Source organism: Sebastes umbrosus, chromosome 15, assembly GCF_015220745.1.
Source record: "Sebastes umbrosus isolate fSebUmb1 chromosome 15, fSebUmb1.pri, whole genome shotgun sequence".
Lineage (NCBI taxonomy): Eukaryota > Metazoa > Chordata > Actinopteri > Perciformes > Sebastidae > Sebastes > Sebastes umbrosus.
This window is the reverse complement of record NC_051283.1, coordinates 20,892,876-20,915,794: the sequence shown is the minus strand read 5'-3', so window position 1 is coordinate 20,915,794 and position 22,919 is coordinate 20,892,876. Positions and strand designations below refer to the sequence as shown.

At 42.6% G+C, this 22,919-nt stretch overlaps 1 protein-coding gene across 5 annotated transcripts in view; it reads left to right on the top strand.

Annotated features, from left to right (window-relative positions):
- trps1 (trichorhinophalangeal syndrome I) overlaps positions 1–22,919 on the top strand; it is a 303,601-nt gene that overhangs the window by 235,745 nt on the left and 44,937 nt on the right. For all 5 annotated transcript variants that reach the window (XM_037794965.1, XM_037794961.1, XM_037794963.1 and 2 more), the window contains exons 5-9: positions 926–1,532; positions 1,872–2,086; positions 2,515–2,701; positions 2,815–3,061; positions 8,725–9,538. In XM_037794965.1, coding sequence (XP_037650893.1) covers positions 926–1,532; positions 1,872–2,086; positions 2,515–2,701; positions 2,815–3,061; positions 8,725–9,538 — 2,070 coding nt within the window. The remainder of the gene's footprint in view (positions 1–925; positions 1,533–1,871; positions 2,087–2,514; positions 2,702–2,814; positions 3,062–8,724; positions 9,539–22,919) is intronic.

Here is a 22,919-nt window from a genome sequence, read left to right as displayed (position 1 = left end):
TATATGTGATATAAATGATCTGATTCTGATCATATATGATAAAATATGCATCCCATGAACACTCTTAACTTCCCTCCCGGAGTTTTGATTCCTCCGATTCCCTCCCAGTCTGGTGTGAACCGCCAGGCTTCAGCTCGTGCGATGATTAACATTAGCGCGGTGCTTCCGTTCGAGTTATAAAATGTATTCAGTTATTTGATAATTATGACTGAAATCAAAATGCATGCTCATCCACATTTGCACTGTGAAAATCAAGCTAAAAGCCCTCCTTATATATGAAAAATGATGAAACCATACGTCTTTTGCTCTGTTCTTGCCAAACCTCCATTACGAGACTGCCAGCAGTCGGCATGAAACCACAGATCTGTAAAGAAGCAAATCCATATTGGACAGTAGTACGTCTAATGTATGTCAGTGTAAGACTTTCCAGGTTGCCTGCTCACCAAACACAGCCAGCAGCACACTATAATCCCTTACAGTCAAGGGGCTAACCTAATAAAAAGCAGACGAGTGTCAGGTTGCTCGCTCCGTAACGCAAAATCTTGGCCTCATGCAGTAAAGCCTGATAGATATGTTATTGGTCAGTTAGTTACAGTTCGAGCAGCCTTTAATTGTCCACGGTTACATATAGAAAATGATGGATTACGTTTGTTTTGAGCTTAAGCACCAAGAGCAGCCAAAGCGTGGATTTCCATATTTGCAGCAGCACAGCTCTGTGTCATGTGTCCGTTAAATATCTGCTGCATAGGAATTAGAAATGACAGTGATGAATGTATTACTTGATGGTAAAAGTGGTGTTGCCAAGTCGTGCTCCTTTTACTTCACAAATGATCCTATGACTTTGTGATATACGGAGATTGATTTTTTAGTCCTGATGTAACAAAATCTTCGTTGTCTTTTTCTCCCTTTTCCTGCTCGCCAACAGGTGACGCTGGGTGGCACGCTAATCGGGATCGGCCGGAAGACCTCTGACTGCCAGGGAAACACAAAGTACTTCCGCTGCAAATTCTGCAACTTCACCTACATGGGCAGTAACTCCTTAGAACTTGAACAACACTTCATGTCCTCGCATCCAAATAAAGTCAAAACCCCGCCCACCACGCCCCTGCTGGCCACCAACAACCAGGCGACGCATGACAACCAGGGGAAGGCGGGGAGTCAAGTCTTAGACGGGGCGGAGCGGGTCGCGGTGAGAGCGGAGGACGACTCCCTGGTCGGCTACTGCATCCCGGTCAGGGCGTGTTCGGATTCGTTGAGCTGGGGGACGGGGGAGCCGGCTCGAGACGCCATGCAGACGTATTACTGGTGTAAATTCTGTAGCTGGAGCTGCGAGTGGTCGGGGGGCTCGGCGAAGCTTTTGGAGCACTACGAACAAAGACACAGAATGAGCACCATGAGCCCCGGCAACTCTAATCCTGGGGGGGTGGACAGAGAGAGGGAGAGAGGAGGGAGGAGAGAAGGAGGAGAGAGAGGCCACATGTCATCCAAAAGCCGCAAAGATCTATCATCCAACCCATCCAGCACCAGCCAAGGTAATGAAACGGGAGGAATTATGGTGAAATGTGGTTGTGAAATGCTTTTTTTAAGTAGAAGGTGGCTACTTTAATGGAGCACAAGATTAATGATCATGTGTTACAACATCAAACAGTGGTTTAATGATTTTTACTTCTTCTAGTACTATGATGCTCTTCCTAAAGACACTGTTTGCTGTTACAAGTACTTCAATACTACTTGACCCCTTCTTTTTTCATCGTTTCTGGTTCTTGATACTCCTCGACTCTCTGTGTTTGTTGAATTTCTGCCCTCGTTTTTCTACTCCGACACCCAAACAGTTTTATATAACGGCCCTTTGCTCTGTTCTCTGCTCCCAGGAGACCCCAACAGCAGTGATTCAGAAGCAGTCGTGACCAGCTACAACTGTCAGTTGTGCGACTTCCGCTACTCCATGGCCCACAGCGCGGATGTGATCGTGGTAGCGCCGTTGCTCCTGCACTACCAGCACAACCACTCCATCCACCGCTGCTGCATCCAGCACTGCATGTACTGTCCACAGGGGCTCTGTCAGCCGCATAAACACCTGGGGGAGGTGAGATTAAAAATAATATTGAAATGTTTATTTGCTTGGTGTATTGGTGCTTGCTCGACAATTAGAAGGAGAATAATTGAGCTGTTTTTGTAAGCACAAGAAAATAAAATGTAATATATGAACAAGTGTAAAAGTTAATTGTTCCAATTTCCAGGCTAGTTAAAATTCCCTCGCTTCCCCCCACCCACGATCCACCCACGCACACTTCCCCACCCTCCTCTGCGCCAGCTGCCTAACGGCGCTGCTGCAGCTGTTAAAAAAGCAAATAGGATGGTTAACAGCTAAAATTGGGGGTGGCATCATTCAGTTAATGATGCACATTCACACTGATATCACCTGCATAGATGAAAACACATCACGACAGAAGAAAACAAACTTTAAAAATCCACGCTTCTCTTCACTAAGCTCCTTCTGGTTCCTCTCAATAGGTGTCTCACCCCTTTGCTTGTCGGAAGCCCAACTGCCCTAAATGCTGTTCCAAGTTCCCTTCGTCCACCAAGCAGCAGGACGCCGTCGGATTGAAGCCTGCTACCGCCACCTCGCCCAGCATGACCCCTCCTAATCCTAGAGGCGACCCCGCTATGATTTCCCCCGCCCATCCTGTTGTCACACAAGGTATTTCTCATTTGGCATATTTTGTCAGAGTATTTTCAACTTTTTTTTCTTTGTCAATAGAGTCAACATTTCTTGCTCCTGATTTGTCCTATTTTTTTTTTTCCTGATTCCAGGCGTCACCCACTTGTGTGACCAGTGTGCGTTCGCCACCACCGACATCGACGTGTTGCTTCAGCACTATGAAAGCTGCCACACCCTGATTAACCTAAAGGGGGCGTCGCCACACGTCAAGGCTGAGGAAGAGGCTGGGGGAGACAAGGAAGGGGGGAGAGGAGGAGGAGGAGGAGGAGAGAGGGAGTACTCTTGTACAAAGTGTCACTTCATCACGGAAGTGGAGGAAGAGATTTTTAGACACTACAGGTAAGAGACAGAGAAGAGATGATTAATTACTATTAATTGTTATTATTAGATATTACTCCACATAATTTTTTTTCCCAGGGTTGATTCCTCAACATGAAAGGGTATTAAAAAGTTTTAAGATACATAGGAATTCTACGTTTCAGTCAACATGCTTAAAAAGTCATAAGTAATATGTAAACAATCGTGTGATTAATCACGATGATTATGATTAACAGCCCTACTTCCCAAGTCAGGAAGATGATAAATTATTGCTCGTGCTGGGATTCAAACGCCTGTAATATCTCAATATCCCAATTATCCAGGACATGTTGAGTGAGCACACACATTTTAATCAACAAAAATCTTACCCTTAAAACACTCACAGACACCATTTAGACATTCACACCTGGAAGACCTCATAGATATTCACAGATTTGCTGTCTAACAGTATCACATGCCTGAGTATCACCATACTGTGATGAGCCACAGTTAAAAAGTCAAAAATCCAGCAACACTTATAAGTTTAGATTCTATTTCCCCTTTTAGATATTAGCTCAGTCTCTGTTTGCAGTTTTTCGGTCTCTTGAACTCATCACTCATTTTGCCCATTTCAGTCTGTGATTTATGACATTGCCTATTGTCAGGGCGAGAATCGTGTACGGTTCAAATACTGACAGTTTGAAACTGATCGGAGGGATGAAAGTGTGCTCTTGCACTAAAAGATCAGCACCTGCTGAGTTATCAAAGACATGAAACTGTGAGAATCTGGTTTTGTTCCTTTAGAGAGGATTTAAACAAGTGGCCTTTCCATCACTACCTTTTTAAACTGTCGCTGTCCTGTGAGACTATACTCTTATGTTGTCGTATTTTAAATCTACCACAAATACAACAGGCCTATAAAACAGTACTCAACTGATTTAGCTTTGCACTCCTACATTAACTCAGGACAGATCAAAATCACTGCAGTAGAACCAGAGTTATCTTTTTTTATTCGACACATACTTCCTTTTCAAAAACCTGCCGCCTCACACATTACACACAATGCAACGTGCTATATTTCACTCAGAGATTAGGGTGTGTTATACTAGTAGCGGTAAATGTAGCCTGGAGCTGCTACCCTCAAGCAGAGATGAGGAGCGGGCTACAGAGGGCAGATTTATTTTTATTTTTCATTTTCAAATTTTGAGATTTCCCCAACTGATGCAATTAGATTTCATGCAGCTGCCTCTGGAGCCACAAAAGGCTTCATACAACTTGTTTTACAGATGCAGTAGTACTCCCCAGGACTTGTAAACAGACTTTGATTTGTAAAATTGGACTACTAGTATTTTTACTGCCTATCCTTCCTGGAGCAGCTTTCCCCAAAGAGGATCAGCCTGTCAAAATAGAACCAAAGACTTTATTTCTTTGTTTTTATTTGATGTTTAACAGTAAAATATATATTTTTTTGCTTGCACATGCAAATGACTGTGTACTCTACACCTGCTAAATAAGCCATACGCTCATTTTCAGTCAGTTTCACAGACCTTTAAGAAGCCTGAAGAGGTCAGACTAGACTCCACAGCCAATTTGTTGCCTCCACAAACACGCACAGAAACACATGTTCACTGGGTTTCAGTGACAGAGCCAGCAGATGATTGCTGAAGACAGACTGAGAGAGAACTGAGGATTGTGTACAATCTTTTTGTGTATGTATGTATTGATCTAAATTGCAGATCTGGATTGCTTTTTGATATATGCTCACAAACAAAGTCATGTACACAAGTTTTCTTGCACACACACACACAGAGAATTACAGTCTGACAAGATTTCTGCTACAAATCAATGAAAGATTTAAAGGTTTGATTCATTTCAAGGTGAGAGCAGAGAGAAGATAGAGAGAGAGAAGGGATGTTGCAGACAGAAAGGAAAGGAAAAAAGAAAGAGAAGATATTGAAGAGAAAAAGGCAGAGAGGAAAGTAGAGAGAAGAGGGAGAGAGGGTGACAAAGAGCGAGAGGGAGAAAAGAGTGCGAGGAGGGGATTTAACAGTCCACTCACGTCCTTAACAAAATCTAAGCTCCGAATCTCGGAGCTCAAATCAAATAAAACTGAAATAAAGCCAGAAAGTTTCACACCACCGCTAAAATCAGACAAACCTGAAAGGTCAAGTTTTAGAAAAACAGAATTCAGGATTTAATTATCGGTTGCTCAGAACAAAAGACCGTGGTGTTGGGCAGGGGGGAGAGAAGTTACCGGCTGAAACAAACTAATCAATCTCCTTTACAACTTCTACACCCAAACACTCACTGAGCTTCTGACATCTGGAAGGCCCAGGCACACACCAACAAGAACCTACTTGCATATGACTTTGTCAGATGAGCATAACAGTCTTCATGACGACTTATATGTTTGCGATTAATTCAATTCACAACGTGGCATAATGTGACAAGAATGTACAGATGTCAAACATTATTTAACACACATATATACATGCATTTACACACAAACACACTCCTATCTATCTATATAACAACCTGAAATACAACAAATGAGTGCTGAATGCAAGAGAATGTTGTTATTGATATAATCATTTGACAGCTGTTTGTATCTGTATACATCATGTCACATTTACAGCACATTAATTGGATGTAGCCTACATTCAAGATAAAACCACAATTAATACCAAGGTGAAATAACATGAAGGAATGCGGTCAGAATAGCCGCCTTACGAAGCGCTACACAAACTGTGAAGGGCAGAACGTTTGATCATCTTATATAACTTCAATTTATGAATACAAAAGGAACAGTAACATTTTGTAAAGTCCTGCCGTGGTTTGAGATTATCCCAGCTGTGTGTCGCGCCTCTTTTACGTCGCGGGTGCCGAAAAGACTTCCGCAAAAGATACACCGGTGTTTCCTCGCTCCTCGTCTCCTCGGGGTGCCTTCAAGGGAATGGAAGATTCTCTATGATGGCGGAGGTTGAATGATTTCCAGGTCACAGGAGGAGAGAGGACGCGAGGAAGCTTAATTTAGCGTTATGAAAATCACCCACAGACTTGTTAGTTGAGAGACATCGTTGATGTAGACCTGTTAGAAGTAAGGTGCACCTAAGATAGCATAATGTGTGGGATGTGCAGGCTTTTTGCTCACATTTCAAATGCATTTCTGTTGGCTTTCATGAGACCAGTCGAAGATGAAAAGTCTCTAATCCACATGGGAGAAGCAAACCAAATGTGAAGCTGCATATTTAACTATATTAACGAGTTAAATAGACTACATAGTCTGCAAAAAGAGACCTTTTAGGGGGAATTTAGTACCGGACACTGACACTGGCATTACATTACAACTTCTTGACTTCACTTGTTGCTATGCAAGATTCTTACTTTGCCCTGAGCATTGTTACACATGTATTATGTAGAGAATACAACAAACACTTTCTAGGACACATTCTTCTCTTGTTGATTCGTTTATTTTCTCAACAGATCTTTTAAAATGCTTTCTCCACATAAATACAAAATAATACCTCCAAGGGCAGTGAGTTTTACCAATGAACTCTTCATTCTTTTGTGACGCCCGCTTACTGTTCACAAATAAGCGATGCTTTAATACTAAATGTCCTCTTTCTTATTTTCCATAGGAAAAATATGATTCAGTGTATATGTGAGGCAGCTGTTGACAGATTTCAGGGTAAAGGTGGATTGGATCAGTACATGTGTAGATACAGACTTCATTTATCATGAATGTGAGTATGTGAGAGAGAGAGGGAGAAACAATGACAGCAGGTTAGTGAGTAAATGAGTCAGTAAGTGCACCAGTGCATATGTGCATGTGTGTGTGCGTGTGTGTTCGGTGATGACAAACAGAGAGGCCACTGTGTCTTTGTTCAGCATCTGGAGGCATTTAAGCTCACTAGGTACAAGGTGTACTTTACTCACACACACATTTCACAGATTTCTACAATACCTCAAGTAGTCTGATCTGATCAAGATGCTGTTAAAGGCCCCAGCTTGAATCTGTTATTGCCCTGGGAGTTTATTTTCTTCATCAATTACTAAAGGGCAATAGATAGACAAAGACAGATAATATATACAGAGAAAGTCTGCACATTTTGTATTTATCTATTTTATTTGTTTGAACCTACATGTCATTACCATTTCACTTCAATTGTGCAGGAAACACGTCAGATAAATGGCGTACAAATAATACATGTAGTGAATATCTTGTATGTGTGTGTAGCTTAAAGTTTAGTTTTTGTTTTATTCCTGCATGGAGAATTGTTTTGGCAGATTTCCCAAAAAGAATCCACATGCATGAGAGAGGCCGGAACAGAAAAAAAATGACAATTTGATAGTCCTTAGATGTTTGTGATGAATTCTTTCGCATGATTATATTCCACTGTTATAAAACAGTCACCCATTGCAGTGTGGCAGTAATGAGAAGTCACTGGCGAGAAAAACTCAAAACAACAGCAGCGTCGAGCAAATTGCTGCTTTCGGATGAGATGTGAGGGAAATAAGGGGGAAAAAGTGTTCATTCCTATTTTGAATCAAAGTTACACACTTGACTTATTTGCCAAATAATGGTCCAAATCAACTCCTGCTTCTCATGCATGCCAGGTCTAAATGATTAAGAATTGTTGTTCTGATATTTGTTGTCAAAGTCTACTTCCCAGAATAATCAATCAATGCAACAGTCAAATAATTAGGGAATCTCAGTACAGAGAAAAAGATAGTTTTATTCTATCAAACTTGATTCACGTATGTATTTCTGTATGTTTTGACAGCTTAATATGTTTTCCTACATCCCTAAATGTAAAGCAGCTGCCCTTGATGGGCCCACCAAGAGCCACCGCAAACAGGAGTCCAAGTTCTTGTTATAGATGCTCGATTGATTTTGCCCGTTGGCCCGCACAGGAAGCATCTAAACCATTCTGTGAGCCAGGAAAAACCCTGATGTTGTGTATCGTATATATAATGCTGGTCAGTCGGGGCCTTGCCAACAGGAAATGAAGGTGGTTTGTCGATGGGTGATTCATTCCTTGTCATTCAGATTCATTTACATTGCTCGCAGTCGTGTCCTAATTCACGGTGATTTAGTGGAATACTGAGTCACTTTTTGGCCTCGCGCTCGGTGAAACTCTACCTGAGCGGTCGGAGGAAATCAGGCGGAGACAAATGCACTTTAAATGCAATTTAGGCCGCTTCAGGGAGTGGGTTTTCTTCAAAATGTGATCAAACTTTGTTTGTCATGTACAGCCCGTTAAAAGAAATATTAGAAATGAAAGCTTTTTATATTTTAAATTGATGGAAAGGAAAATAAAATTGGGTTTAAATCTATTTTTTTGTTCAGTCTCATTAATGTTCTGATGTCAGTGTGATTCACTGTCACATTGAAGAAAACCCTGAATGACAAAATACATTTTTCAAGAGGTCATTTTAACAGTATTTTCCAAACATGGTTTGACAAACTATGAATAAATATAATAAATACAAAAATAAAAAAATATTGAAATAAAAATAAATAAATATAAAAATTAAATAAAAATAAATAAATATAAAAATTAAATAAAAATAAATAAATAATTAAAATAAAATAAATAAATAATGAGCAGTATTAGTGTTTCGTTACGCTGGTTCAAAATGATTCTAATCCAAGTTTTTTATTTGTGGATAATTAACTCACTGCTCATTTTCTCTCTCTGCAGGCGTGTCCACGCGTGTTGCCGCTGTCGACGCTGTGACTTCACGGCTCCCGATTCGTCGGCCCTCCTCGACCATTTTAACTCGGCCCACTGCCAAGACTCCTCCCCCTTAGGCTCACTCACGACGACCTCCTTGCCCACCTCGCTGACGCCTTCGTTAACGCTCTCAGCCAATGGCTGCTCAGCACCCTCCACCTTAGCCATTAAAGAAGAAAGCAAGGGGGATCTTCGCCTCCTCTACTCCCTCGCACCACCCGAGGGACGGCTGGCGGAAGGAGGCAGAGAGGAGGCAGGAGGGGTTGTGAAAAGTGAAGGAGGTGAGGAGAAAGAGAGAGAGCGGGAGAAGGGCTGGGTTCTCGGGGAGACGAGAGGACTGGGAGAAAGAGGAGGCGAGCAGGCCCACGGTTTACTCTGGGTGCCCAAGGAGCGAATGGGACCCGACAGAGGAGCAGAAAGAGGAGCAGGAGGTGGGAGTCCCTCTCTTTTCTCCTCCCCTCTCTCGTTGTCATTTGTTTCAGCCAATCACGAGGCCTCGCAGCAGAAAAGAGGCGTGACCTCGCCTAGCATGGTTTACCTGGGAGACACCAAGTCGTTTTTGGGAGATACCAAGTCGTTTTTGGGAGACGCCCGGCTGTACGGAGGAGGGAGGCCAGGAGGAGCCGCTGCAGGTGGAGGTGGAGGGGAGAAACAGAGCCGGATGCCTCAGCAGTACACAGGAGGAGGAGGAGGAGGAGGAGGAGGAGGAGGAGGAGGAGGGAGCGGAGGAGGACAGGAGAAAGGAGGAGCCGCTAAAGAGGAGTCCCAATCCCTTCTACGGGTAAGGTGGAACACGTGAACACCGGCTGTTTTCGAAACCGCATACTATACTAGTAGTACGTACTGATTTGGCCAAAATGTAGTATGTAGTATGCAGTATGCGAACAAAAGCAAAATCTCCAGTATGCCAAAAATACCCGGATGACGTACTGATTTGGAAAAATTCTCCAGTATGCATCAGACCAGTCTACCTCGCCTACTGTATCCCACAATGCAATGCGCTGCGACGGTCACTTTTTGGAAATTTTTGTAATGGCGGAAATGACGGACGTCAACATCCCGGTGACAGCGGTGGACAGGGAGGAATATAAATGTAAAAATAGCATATTATTTTTCTAATTTAATGTAAGGACAGCAATTCATAAGTGCTACTGTCTATCTGTAACGAACGTAATCTGTCCTACTAACGTTAACTTTACCCATAGCAAAGCCGTAACTTTTAAGTTTTTTTTAAGCTTTCCAAAACCGGAAGCCCGCGAAACTCGGCCTCGCGTACTACAAAATAAACCGATTTACGTTCCATACTGCATACTACTGAGGATGCGCAGTATGCAGTATGTACTGCATACTGCATACTGCGCTCCTCAATAGTATGCAGTATGCGGTTTCGAAAACAGCCACCCTCTTACGTCTCTCGTCCTTAATATCCCTCTGTTTCACATTCAGCCTAATCTGTCTCCTTTGTCTCATTTACACCCTGATCTTACCTTTTGGCTCCGACTCTCCGACTGAAGGCCTTTGTAGCGAGATCTCTATAGCCAGATGCTACCTGCTGAGAGCATTAGTTGTCAAAGTGCTTCTATTAATACGCCTTCATCTTCGCTTCCTTTGAATCAGATGTGAGGATTTAGACCCCATGCAGAGAGCGGCTACAATGAGAACTGTAATTCTTCCGTCATATTTAGAGCCCTTGTGCAGATTGACGTTGGCGAGCAGAGTTTGCGAGCGTTCATATCTCAGTGAGCTTTTGGCCATATGATTCCATGACATCATTTCCTTTCCCATAAGTTGTATTCATCTTTTTTTTTTTTAAATTAGATTTTAACTCACAACAGTGAGAAAACTCGCCTGTTGCTACAGCAACGGGGGAGGCAAACTGACAGTTCCCATGGATACCACCTGTCAGTCAGTTCTCTCATCCTACTTTGCGGCCCACGATGCTTTTCACTTCGCAGTGATGTCATGGACTGGTAGGAACAGACTGTGGTTTGCCAACGCCGCAGGGCTTATTGGCCATGATCACATTAGATCAGAATAGACTCGACTGTGTGTGTGTGTGCGTGTGTGTATAGTGTGTGTGTGTGTGTGCGCGCGTAGTGTCAGGGCACTGACATGACTCTTTCTAAGTGGTAGTATTGAGTGTGAGAGTGGTGTTTGTGGTGTGTATATACACATATCAGTGTGTAAGGCTTCTTTGTACAAGTCCTGGGTTGGTCTATTGCATGTGTGTGTGTGTGTGCGTGTGTGTGTGTGTGAGGTGTTGGCAGTAACTTGGCAGGCCGGGCTGGGTGGGGCAGCAAGAGGTTTACTCATTATCGTGGGTGGGGCAGTGTGTGTCTGCGTAGAGAGAGAGACAGAGAGACTGCATGCGTGAGAGGGAAAGGGAGGAAAATTGAGATGAAGAGAGGAAGATAGGGAGGGTCAGATGGAGATAAAAGTGTGTTGCGAAAAACGTTAACCCCTTAACTTACAGCTTTCCCCATTGTTCCCCTGTAATGAACGAGTTACGCCATGTGAATTAGCGAGCTCTAGATGCGTTTTTATTCATTTTGGACGGAGCCAGGCTAGCTGTTTCCAACCAACAAATCCCCATAAAACAGTTCTTATATGTTACGAAAAGTTATTCCTCATTTTTCGTGCGTTTTCCTACGAATGTCCAGCGTCAATTTCCGCTCCAGTCTTTTCAAAATTAACTTCCGACTTCACAGGAAACAACTTTGTTAGATTTAGGCAAGAAAACTACTTAGTTAGGAAAAGTTATTTAAGAAAAATCGTAGTTAAGGTACGCCACACAGGAAGTGGCGTAACTTAAGTACGGAAGTTAATTGACAAAAACTACTTAGTTGCATTTAGGAAAAGATCGTGGTTTGGGTTAAAATAACTCCGGAAGTGACGTAACTCAAGTATGGAAGTTACGTGACAAATCAACGTTGACTTCTGGTTTTGGTTTTGGTTTTTTTTTTAGTTGGTTTTGACCCACCCATCTACCTAGATTGACATGAATCGTCTCGTCTAACTCCGGGAAAGAAAGCAAAGGAACATATTTCACCATCTGACAGTATCGTATTCATTCTGTAACAGCTGCTCCAACCTCTTCATTGAAGCTGTATGACGTTAACCCCGAGGGAAATATCCTCCAAATTCAGATGGAATAAATATTTGGTATCTTTGGAAACTTTGGGATCTCCATTTAAGTTAAAATTAGAGTTCTGTGCATTTAAAGAGTTTGGCTGCACATCATGAGTTTTGTAATGGTCGACCCATCAGTGGGTCAGTTCGGGTTAAAGCTCAAATTATACGTTCCGTGTCCGCCAGGGTCCAAGTGGCCTGTACGCCACGACTGCGCTTGTGAACACATCGGCCTACGAAGGCACCCATTGTAGTATTAACCACATCCCAATGTTTTATAAAACCACATTACTTATTTTGGAGTATTTCAGAGCCTTAAGGAGTTAATGTGTTCAGTGAGAGAGAGAAAGAAAAGAAAGCTAGTGGGTGTGAGAAGAAGAGAGAGGAAGAGCAGGAGGGAACAATTTAACAATTTATTAGAGGAGAAGCTGAACATGACTTATTACTTCAATAGCTTCACAATATATGGCCTTTGCTACTATCTTTCTTTCTCTCCCTCCTCTCACCACACAGTATTTATTCTCAGTTTCCATGGCATGCACTGACACGTCTAACACCAATATACCACACACACACACACACACACACACACATACACACACCGTGACTCATCACTGGGCAGGGTAAGGGAGGGACACTAATGCAAAGGATCATCTGAAATAGCTTAGCACACACGCAGATATATTGACACTTAAGGCCATGCACACACAGACATTTAGTTCAATTTCAAATGCGGGCTTTTGACGCAATAGGGCAGAGTCTGAATTTCTAAAAGGTGAAACCGCCCAACATACAAATTGACTCTTTGTAAATGGCAAGTGAGAAGTAGCGAGAGAGGACGGAGGGAGCGAGGGCTGAAGGAAGGAAGGAGGTAAGTAGTGACAAAAGCAGAAACAAATGGCCAAAGTCATATTTCATCCAAACACTTGTTTTGTGTGTGTTTTGTTCTGCACTTGTGTGTGCGTCCCGCATCCTCACCTGTTCTTTCTATTCTCCTCCGCATCGATCCGTCTCTCCCCCCTTTTTTTCTTTTCATTCTTTTTCTTTCATTTCCCTCCTTTTTCCTCAAAGGACAACTCACCTGATACACATGGATCGATACTCACCTCACACACGCACACACATAAACACACAGAATCAGAGTTCTTAGTATTCTGGTACTGGAGGCCTTTTGCTTTGTAGAGAGGAGAGAATATTTTCTTTTGAAAGGCCTGATGTGTAATTGCTGCACAGTGTTACCTTGTTGAGACATTGCCCCGCTGTAGGCTTTGTTTTCACAGTGATTTATTGCATTGAAGACATTTTACTCAGTCTGAAATTTCTTATTTTTTGACAGACTACATGAGGCAAGGATGGAAAGCGTATGAGGTTAAGCGATGAAATTAAAGTAAAAGCTTTAGTTTATAAATGGAACGAGACAGACTTTGAGTAATGGCGGTTTTTTCGAGTTAAGTAGGGCTGAGAAAGGTCCGCCTCTGAGCCAAACATATGCGAACACGCGAAGATACCCAAACACATGTGAATCGACCCAAAACTTAGATCATCTAATAAATCCCAGACTGCGCTTTCAAAGGGAATTCCACCTCAAGGACGGCGGAGAAGAGCAGATAAATGGACGCGAGCGGGGAGAGGGAGAAATTGTGGATGTGACCTTACAAACACAATATAATTGTGTTCATCTTATGTGGTCATAATGCAATACTGAAACGTGAACCTTCGGGGGTTTTAAAAGTCCCATGCGTGACATTCAATTCCATTTGAGTGGAGAGAAAATAGAGAGACGAGCCGAGAGAGATAAACGGGAATGTGTGCTTTCAGCAGATCAGAGAAGAGTTTCATTAAAGTTTCTCTCGTTTACATTTCTGCCCGACGGAGCTAATTATGTTTTTAAAGACGCACGCAGGCACACACACACGCAGCTGTATTTCCATAAAGTTCTCATTACTTTGCGTTCTGTGTCCCTTCTTCCCTCTATTCCTTGCGTAAATTCATGCGTGTCGGCGTACATGTGCATCTGCGCGGCCACGTGTGTGTGCGTTCCACTGCTTGTGTACTTAATTATGTGCGCGGTGTGTCTGCATTAGCATTCTCTCTGAGTGTGTGTGTGTGTTTTGTAAGGAAATTAAAGCATGAATTGAACTTATTTTCCGTGCTGATAATTTAACATCACTTTATATCCGCTACAGGAAATTATAGAGCTTATGCTCAAGTCAGTGTGTGTATGTGTGTGTCACTGCCCTGTGTTTGTGTGCTTAATGCTTTTTCAAAGACAAAAAAAAGGGGGAAAAAAAACTTTGGTGATTTAAACTTATAAATTGTGTTTCTTAACTGAACTGCTACTGGATGTTATCTGAACATTGTCTTTCTATTTTCTGGACCTTTTTTGCCGTTATGTTTCTGCACTCTGACTATGAACTCATAAGAGCAGTCCCTTCAAATTGCCTTTAATGTAGAATTGTGGTTTGTACAGTTTCTTCTGTACGAGAGGCCTTATACTGTATATACAGTAGACCTTTGTTACTTTTTGATGTAAGATCCCTTGAGTCTACAAAACTGCTCTTAAATACAATACAGAGATAAAATGACTTCAAAAGTTTATTCTCAAAATTTGTAAAATGCCCCACACAGTACATAATTGGAAACAAATAACCACAATTAAAGGATCCTGATCAGAAATGTTTGTGTATGTTGTGTGTTGATATTAAACTGACCCTTTCAGACGATTACATAATGACTACGGTACACAATCAGTGCTTTCTATTCATCATGGAGAGTCATTTTGACCTTGCTTCATGTCTTTATTTGCTGATGTGGAAGATGTGGCTTGGACAGACAGCTATAGACCGCTCCAGTAGCCATTTAACACCCATACAACAGTGTGGTTGTGAGTAGGGATATTAATAATTAACCAGTTAACCGAGGAGGAAGGGGCTTGTCACTAAAATGAGGATAGTTGGTCCACCTTAAAGGACCCCCACTTTATCTAGGTTTCATTTAAATTCCAATGTCAGTATCACACAACATATAACACTGTTGAACAGTCCTTGACAGAGGGCAAACATAAAGCTAAGGTCAGCCCACCTTCAGTGAGCCTGGGCCGCAGTAGTCACTAACTTCACCTTCACTTTAATCAGCAGGTGGCTTGCAAGCTAGACACGGGACTTTGGCTTGATTCTTGAGGGGTTGTAGCATTTATTCACGACAAATAAACTGTATGCAGATGACACTGCTACGTTCGCAGCTATAACTTCACACACAACGTCCGTCACACACACACGGCGGGGTCGCCAGGCTTGCAATACACTGGTGGAAACCTTGACAGAGTACGCCAGGCCAGACGCACAGCTGATAACCGCACAGCTAAATTCAGAGACTTGCTGGGAAAGTGGCGGCATGTGTCCACGACAGATTTGATTTGATTTGATTTGATTTGACAATGCACGCAACATCGTGGCTGCTAACCCTAACCCACACGGGTGAAACAGGGAACTCGGTTGCCTGTTTTGCGCACACACTGCAGCTGGCGACATCTGTTTGTGCATTGGGTTATTGTTGCAGCATACAGCACTCATCTTGTCGGCTAAAGGTTAACGATGAGGGTTGGCTATCGGTCAGAAAAAGAAAAATCCCAATTAGCATCCCTTGTTGTGAGCAGTCTGAGCTCAAAGGTGCATTTTCTGCAGACATCCGTATAAATGGAGCTCATAGATGAGGATGCTCTGCTGAAGCCTGTTAGCATCCCTCTATACAGTCCCTTATGGAAAACGGGAAAAGTGCTGTCTTTATTCTTTCTAGTTGCTGAAGTGCACTTTGTGTGTGTGTGTGTGTGTGTCGGAAAAAAGGAAGACGTACTGATCTTCACCAAACGGCTCTCCCTCTCTACACACACACACACACACACACACACACACACACACTCAGACGGAGTTGTCTGTTCTGGGCCGTTCAGTTTGTTTGTGTAGCAGTCACATTTCCCATCAGGACACAGACTCAAATAAACACAGCCATGCTGGAAAGAAATATGAGTGTGTGTGTGTCTGTGTGTGTGTGTGTGTGTGTGTGGTAGTGCGTGTGTGTGTGGTAATGTGCCTAGCGTATAAAACCCAGGCTGTGTTTAGTGTAACAGAAACATAATCAGACAACCTGTTTGCTGTAATTTTGACCTGTGTGTCTGTGGAAACACTGGTGGATGGGCTTGTGTGTGAGCATGTGCACGTTATGTGTGTTGATAGCAGTGTGTGCGTGTGTCACAGTTCTGACCCGCGTGTGGCTTTACGCTGTGTGACAGTCCACAGCAGTCTCATTGTCTGCTAGGAACATTACATTTGGCTTGAAAAACAAATGACACCATTTCAAACCACATTTCGACCCATTTTGGCTATTCCACACATGCCACGCTCACCCACACGTATTACAGCTGACAACGTGCGTAGTGGGGAAGGTGACAGCTTGGCGTTTTTGGCTCACGCTAATCAAGAATTAGCGTATTTGCTTGACTATATCTTGGCTCAGGTTTTGGATGTTAATCCTCTTTTCGAGCGTGCTTTGAATTGTCTGATTGACTGATTCCGACTCGGGTTTTTGAAAAAGCATAACAAGTCAAGTGTTCCTTCTCAACCTGCTTGGGAAACATGAGTTTCTTTTAACCGCATCACGCCACTTCCGAAAGTGTAAAGTCATCAGTCAAGGAAAAGTACACTAGATTGACTTTAAAATCCTAGGATTTGGCAGTGTGGTTTTACTTTGGGTTACTTTTTGGCAGCAGGGTGGTGCAGTGATTAGTCATATGTCCCTCAGCTGAAAGCTCAGACCCGATCCCCTTCGCCTGTCGTATCTCCCCTGCTGAAGTGTCCTTGAGCAAGACATTGAACCTATATTTGCTCAAGGGCTGCCGCCGGGTAGCTGACCCTGCAGTCTGACCTTCCTGTGGAGGGGGATGCAGCAAGACGTGGAACTCCACCCATCCGGGATCAGCGGAGTATTTAAAGAAACGTTCCTGTGATTGTCTAAACTTAACTGGCACTCAGTGAATTGTCCCATTTCTGACAAAACCGCACCGATCTGGCACCGAGGCAGGAAAAACCATTTAAAGCATCCAGATTTGCACCAGCCTCTGGATTAAGTATGATTACACAAGAATCTTGATCTGAAATACATTTACACAAAAAATGCAGCGGTTTATATCTCGTAATAATATCACGTAATATGATATGATTAGTTTGACTTGAGCCTAACGTGCCGTCTGTTCCGATATCGCCTCTCATTGGTTCGGAGACGAATGTCGCTGACCCAAGCGGCCGTTTCATTGGTGCAGCTGGGTGCTCGTGACACAGATGTTCCACCCTTCCCGCCAGTGAACCGGCCAGGTGTTTTTCATCATGTCGACATGGCAACGGTAAAACACAGTGGTTATTTTAGCTCCTAGCTGTAATTTAGACGTTTACATCAATTACTGTTACAATCAACTTACACACACACTACTGGAAGAGTGTGTGTGTGTGTGTGTGTGCATATGTGTGTTCTTTTTATATTTCTCAGTGTTTTTGCTGCCATGGCTCGCACACCCAGTCCCTCAGTGCCTGTATGTTTCTCTCTCTCTCTCTCTCTCTCTTTCTCTCTCTCTCTCTCTTTGTGTAATTTGGGAGCAACTCACTACAGGCTATATGTGTGTGTGCGTGTGTGTGTGCGTGTGTGTGTGTGCATGCAGACGTGCATATGCGTGTGTGTTCACACATGGAACCAATATTGAGGCCAGATGATCATTTTGCTACAACAAGACCTCTACACGCAACGCTAGCCAGCTACACACACACACACACACACACACACACATAGAGAGAGAGAAATGCACCATTCTGGCAGCACTTGTGTAATTAGGAAGCTGATTGGTTAGATTAAATGTCCATCTGACCCCTGACCAATAGTTAATTTGAAAACCCTGCTTTCCTCTGTCTCCTGGCTCTCCTGGCTGTCCTCTCCTCTCCTCTCCTTCCCTCATCTCTTCTTTTAATCTGAAGCTCTTTCACACAATCAGGCCTTTTGCTTTTTGGTAATAGTGACTGATGTAATTTGTCAAGCGAGAGAAAAGATTGCTGGAGAAAATGAGTAGTTTATATAAAGCAGCTTCCAGTAAATGACTGAAAGTAGATTGATAAATGACTGCAAATTACTTTTTTTTTTCTGTGTATCCAGGCTGTATAATGTCAAAATGTTGCTGCTTAGCAGAAGCAGCTAATGAAGAACAATGTACATCTGTTTAACATATCAGGTGAAAGAGTTTCTTGTCTTTCCTTTTCTTATTTTCTTCTCCTTTCTTTTTTGTCATTTGTTCTAGAGCTGCCTCCTCTTAATTAATCGACTAATCGGTCGTTTTGGTCTAAATCGACTAAGATTTCTCAGTCGATTAATCAATTAATTAAAATGTTTTAATGTTTTTTTTCATGCTGAATGACATATTTATATAAGAAACTTATGAGCACATCATAACAAGATTTAAAGTACTGCTTTTGTGTGATTCTTTGTGGAGAAACTCAGTTTTACAGATCTGTTGATTAACTCAACTAATTAGATTAGTGACGATTGACTATGTGTGATGATGATTTTCTAATCAATAACCTTCCATTACTCACAGGCTACTTCAACAGTAATACAAAAAAAATGTGATCCCTGAACAGATACAGGTGTCTGCTAACAGCCTGGTGAATGGCATAGACGTAGTTGCTTTCTAACTTGCTCTTTCCCAGCTCACTCCGTGTCCCACCTGACCCCGCTCTCCCCCATTAGGCCTTATTCACTCATATGCATAGTTTAGGAGTATAGGACAGTGGAAGGATGCGTATTGTGGGATTAAGTCGGGCGTGGCAGTGCTAAAACATATCTGTGAATTGTCACAGCATGCAAGGTAAAAAAAAAAAAAAATCGTTGCCAATTATTTATCCATTAAAAGGAGGCGTTGTGCAGATCACCTGCCAAACCACAACGGCTAAACAATGAATGATAAGAAGTCCCGATCAACCCGATCTGCATTCCCAGCTGCATTTTATTTGCCGTCAGTTGCCAATCTGCTGTCTCTCCTCCCTTGTGACGCATTTAACATATTAAGTGTGTTTTGTATTTTGGCCAAGTTTGAGTATGAAATACGGGAATCGTCGTCAAGGCAGCGCACTTCCTTCACTGCAACGAGAGAGTAGCTTAAGCTATGGGTGCAGTACCCGTATTCAGATTCACATCACATGATCACACTCAAACACGTACAGTATATTTTGACACGTTAATCCACTTCACTTTAGGACATCTAGTCGCACCTTGTTTTGGTGTGTGTGTGTGAGAGAGATGGTGAGAAAGTGTGTATATGTGTGTGTTTGTGAATGAGCAATGCCATGGCAACCTTGGCGGTCCAAGGCCCTCTTGGCAACGTAGCAAGATGGCTCTGGGCGCGTGCAGCAGACTGTGCCATCCCAGTGTGTGTGTGTGTGTGTGCATGTTTGAGAGGAATGTAAAGTGGAGATTTTCACTTTTTAACTCCTCTCAGTGGACACTCACACACCCTCCCTCAAACTTATAATACACACACACACACTCACAGTGCCATGCATACTTGATATGGGGTGAAAGCTTAAGTAGGATACATCAGTTTTCTCCGTCTGTCTCTCCTTTAACTCCTCCTTTTCTCTCTCTCTGTCTGTCTCCCCCCTCGGTGTCCCCTGTGAGCTCTACACTCATTAGGAATTCTCCACTAGTGTGTGCATGTGTGTGTGTTTATGAATTCTGCTCCACTGGCATGATGCATCTTGTATATTCGATTTCCCTGAAGACCATTTCTCTTTTGTTCTCTCTCTCTCTCTATCTCTATCGGGCTGTGCAACACAACAGGACCCGACACAACTCAGCACAGCTTCAACTGTTCAAGACTTGTATTCTCCCGGAGTGTGTATCGACGTGCATTGTGTTTCCGTGGTCCCGTGTAGCTCAGTGGAGAGAGCCAGAGCTAAAGACATTATAGTCCGGTTGTGCTGTGAGAGCCTTGCTTTTGTCCCGTCTTTACGGCTGAGAAGTTTCAATGAGAGCCGTAGAGGAGAGAGAGTGAGTTTGCCCAAGTCGCAGTGTGGACAGAAATTTGGGGTTTTACTTTTAACCCTTGTGGATGCTCAAAATAAAGACTGAAAGACACAGGTTTTAATGCGAAAAGTTGGGGTTTCAAGTTATACAGCCCAATATGACAAATTTGCCTCAAGTGGCTTTACAATCTGTGCAGCATACGCCACCCTCTGTCCTTAGACCCTTGGCTTTGGATAAGGACAAACTCCCCCCAAAACAAACTTAACAGGGAAAAATTGAAGAAATCAAAGGAAGATTTCAGTGGGAAAACAGGTGCTTTGGTTTGAGCATTGTCATGGCCTGCAGTGACAACTATTTGTAAATTTCAACTCTCTGGTGCGGACCTTTACTACCCTTCTGGGAGTGGGAGCGATTTACAAAAACACTTTCAATACTACAAATGTCCTCGTATGATTTTTCAGGCCATTTTCGTATTTCGTTCCTCCCGGTCACTGATGGCAGAGGGATGTGGTACTGTAGAACCATCTGATTGCCACAGTGTAGCTGCTGCTATGCCGGCGTTAAACCGGAACAAAGCATACAATCGTGTTTGAACCGGAAGTGAGAAAAATGGTCGGGGCAGCATAAAGTGAAATGAAACAAAACTGACAACACAGTGTTCACAATACTATGGACTCTGTGACTACGGCTGTTACGAGAACCCAATACTTTGGTACCAAGTCGATGCCAAAATTCTGCAAACTTGACGGTACTCGTTTTTCTACCGTACCACATGTACAGTACTGTAGGTACCGTCAGGGTTCGAGACTAAAGCCATCCCGGGGACGATAGAAAATGTGTTTGGGCCGAAGTAAGCTCACTATCGATGCGTCCAGGGAGCACACCCTATTTTCTTCCCGACAATGCTACATTGTGAACAACAAATCAGTGTTGAAATCAGCATGAGGAGAGTAATGGTATTGACTGCCAAATGTCTGCTGTCATGACATCCCTAAGTGAAACCTTGGCGAGACTGTGAGAATTGGTGACACTGATGGAACAAAAAGAACGGACCCAAAACCATCTGAGCCTCCATAATTTGACTCCATATCAAATTACACAGCCCTCTAATAATGATCTCATGTATGTTGTCAAATGTGAAATCCAGGCCTGTAATACAGTGGTTAATGAACAAGCTGTCATCATTAAGTAAACCACATAAATCAAACAAGAAAACCAGAAGAGACACGTCAATGACCAGAAAGATGAGAAAACACTCAGCACTGATTCACAGATACAGGATTATTCACTTTATTCACAGTCTGATAGCAGAAATAACCAGATAAACACAATCAACCTGATCGACCTAATGCATTATGATGCCCCCTGTTGATACGTGATTGCCATAGTACTGTGTAACAGGATATGCAAGGAACTGTTGGGGTAAAACACTTGGTCTAAAATCACCTTTTGACATAAGGGCTCTGATGATGTGACAGTTTTTTTTATCATTTTTAGGGATTTTTTACCTTTACCTGCTTAATATTTGTGTTGACATGGGCTTATATTTTGGGCTGGGAGAGGTTAAAGTTCAAAAAGTGTTTTTTTTTTTTTTTCTGAAATTCAAGCTCACAGTGAATATAGATGGATATAACCAACCAAATTACAGTATGCAAGCAGTTAATCAAGTGTTTTCCCTTTTTAAATGCCTATGGCTGGAGGCATTTTGTTGTCGGGTTGTCTGTATGTACGCCCCATTCTCATGAACGCAATATCTCAGGAACACTTACAGGCAATACATGCAAATTTGGCACAAACGTGCACTTGAACTCAAGGATGAACTGATTAGAATTTGGTAGTCAAAACACGTTGACACGTGACCTCACAAAACACATTTTTGGCCATAACTCAAGAATTCATATTGGTGCATGTTCATGGTAGAGAGGAATTATTTTATTGAGAGAGAAAGACTCAAGGGGAGAATACTTTGTGCTGTTAAATATCATCTTAATAATTGCGTCTAATTTGTGTATATGGTTTTGCATGCTGTGTGTGTGTGTACTGTGACTTGTACTGTTACTTGAAGTGCGTCATTGCTGCAGATGTTTGGCTTCTGAGGTTGTACAGACACACAAACACACACATACACACACTCTGACACAAACATTCACACAGTCAGGTCCCCTAGTCCCATCTATCCTGTTCCTTAATAGACCAGGTGCAGCCAAACAATGGGTATGTGCACGCATGCCCCTGTGTGAGTGTGTATGTGTGAGAGAGAGCTACTGCTGTGCTCACATGTCCTTGAGCATTCATTCTTAAATCTGTTTTCATGATTTTGCGGCATAAACATCAAACTGGATATAACTTATGAAAGAAGATCTTACAAAACACACAATGTCTATTGAGTCTGACTCTATCTTTAGTCCGTGTTTGTCTCCCATTAGAGGAAAACATAACAAACACAGCCTAGCGTGTCCGTTCGCACCAGATCAACACGATTACAACACTGTTATCTCTTCTCAGAAATATTGGAACCATGATCCATCTTTCTAACTGTAACATGATATTCTTCTGTTATTTAAGTCCGATAGGATCCACTTTCAGTCTTACATTTATTCCTGTGTTTTGGGTTCAGGTCACCGAGATAACCAAACCTATTAAAGAGAGAAAATCCTCTCTGAAAGTGGATCCATGTTATTCCTTTGATCTAACACGGCTCGCTGATTAAGAACAACTTTCTCTCTCTCAAAGCCACCGACCTGAGAGTCACAGCTTTAATGTGCGATGCTGCCAAGAGACTCGTGAACCACGCTGAAACAAATAAATAGGAGGCCGACAGAATAATAGACGGGGAATAATTTCATTCATCTGTTTAAAGTCTACCTGATCTGAAAGGATAATTCCAGTTTATTACTACGTGGATCTTATTGTCATAGGTTTGGTCACCAAAAACTAAGGCTGCAACTAACGATTATTTTCATTGTCGATTAATC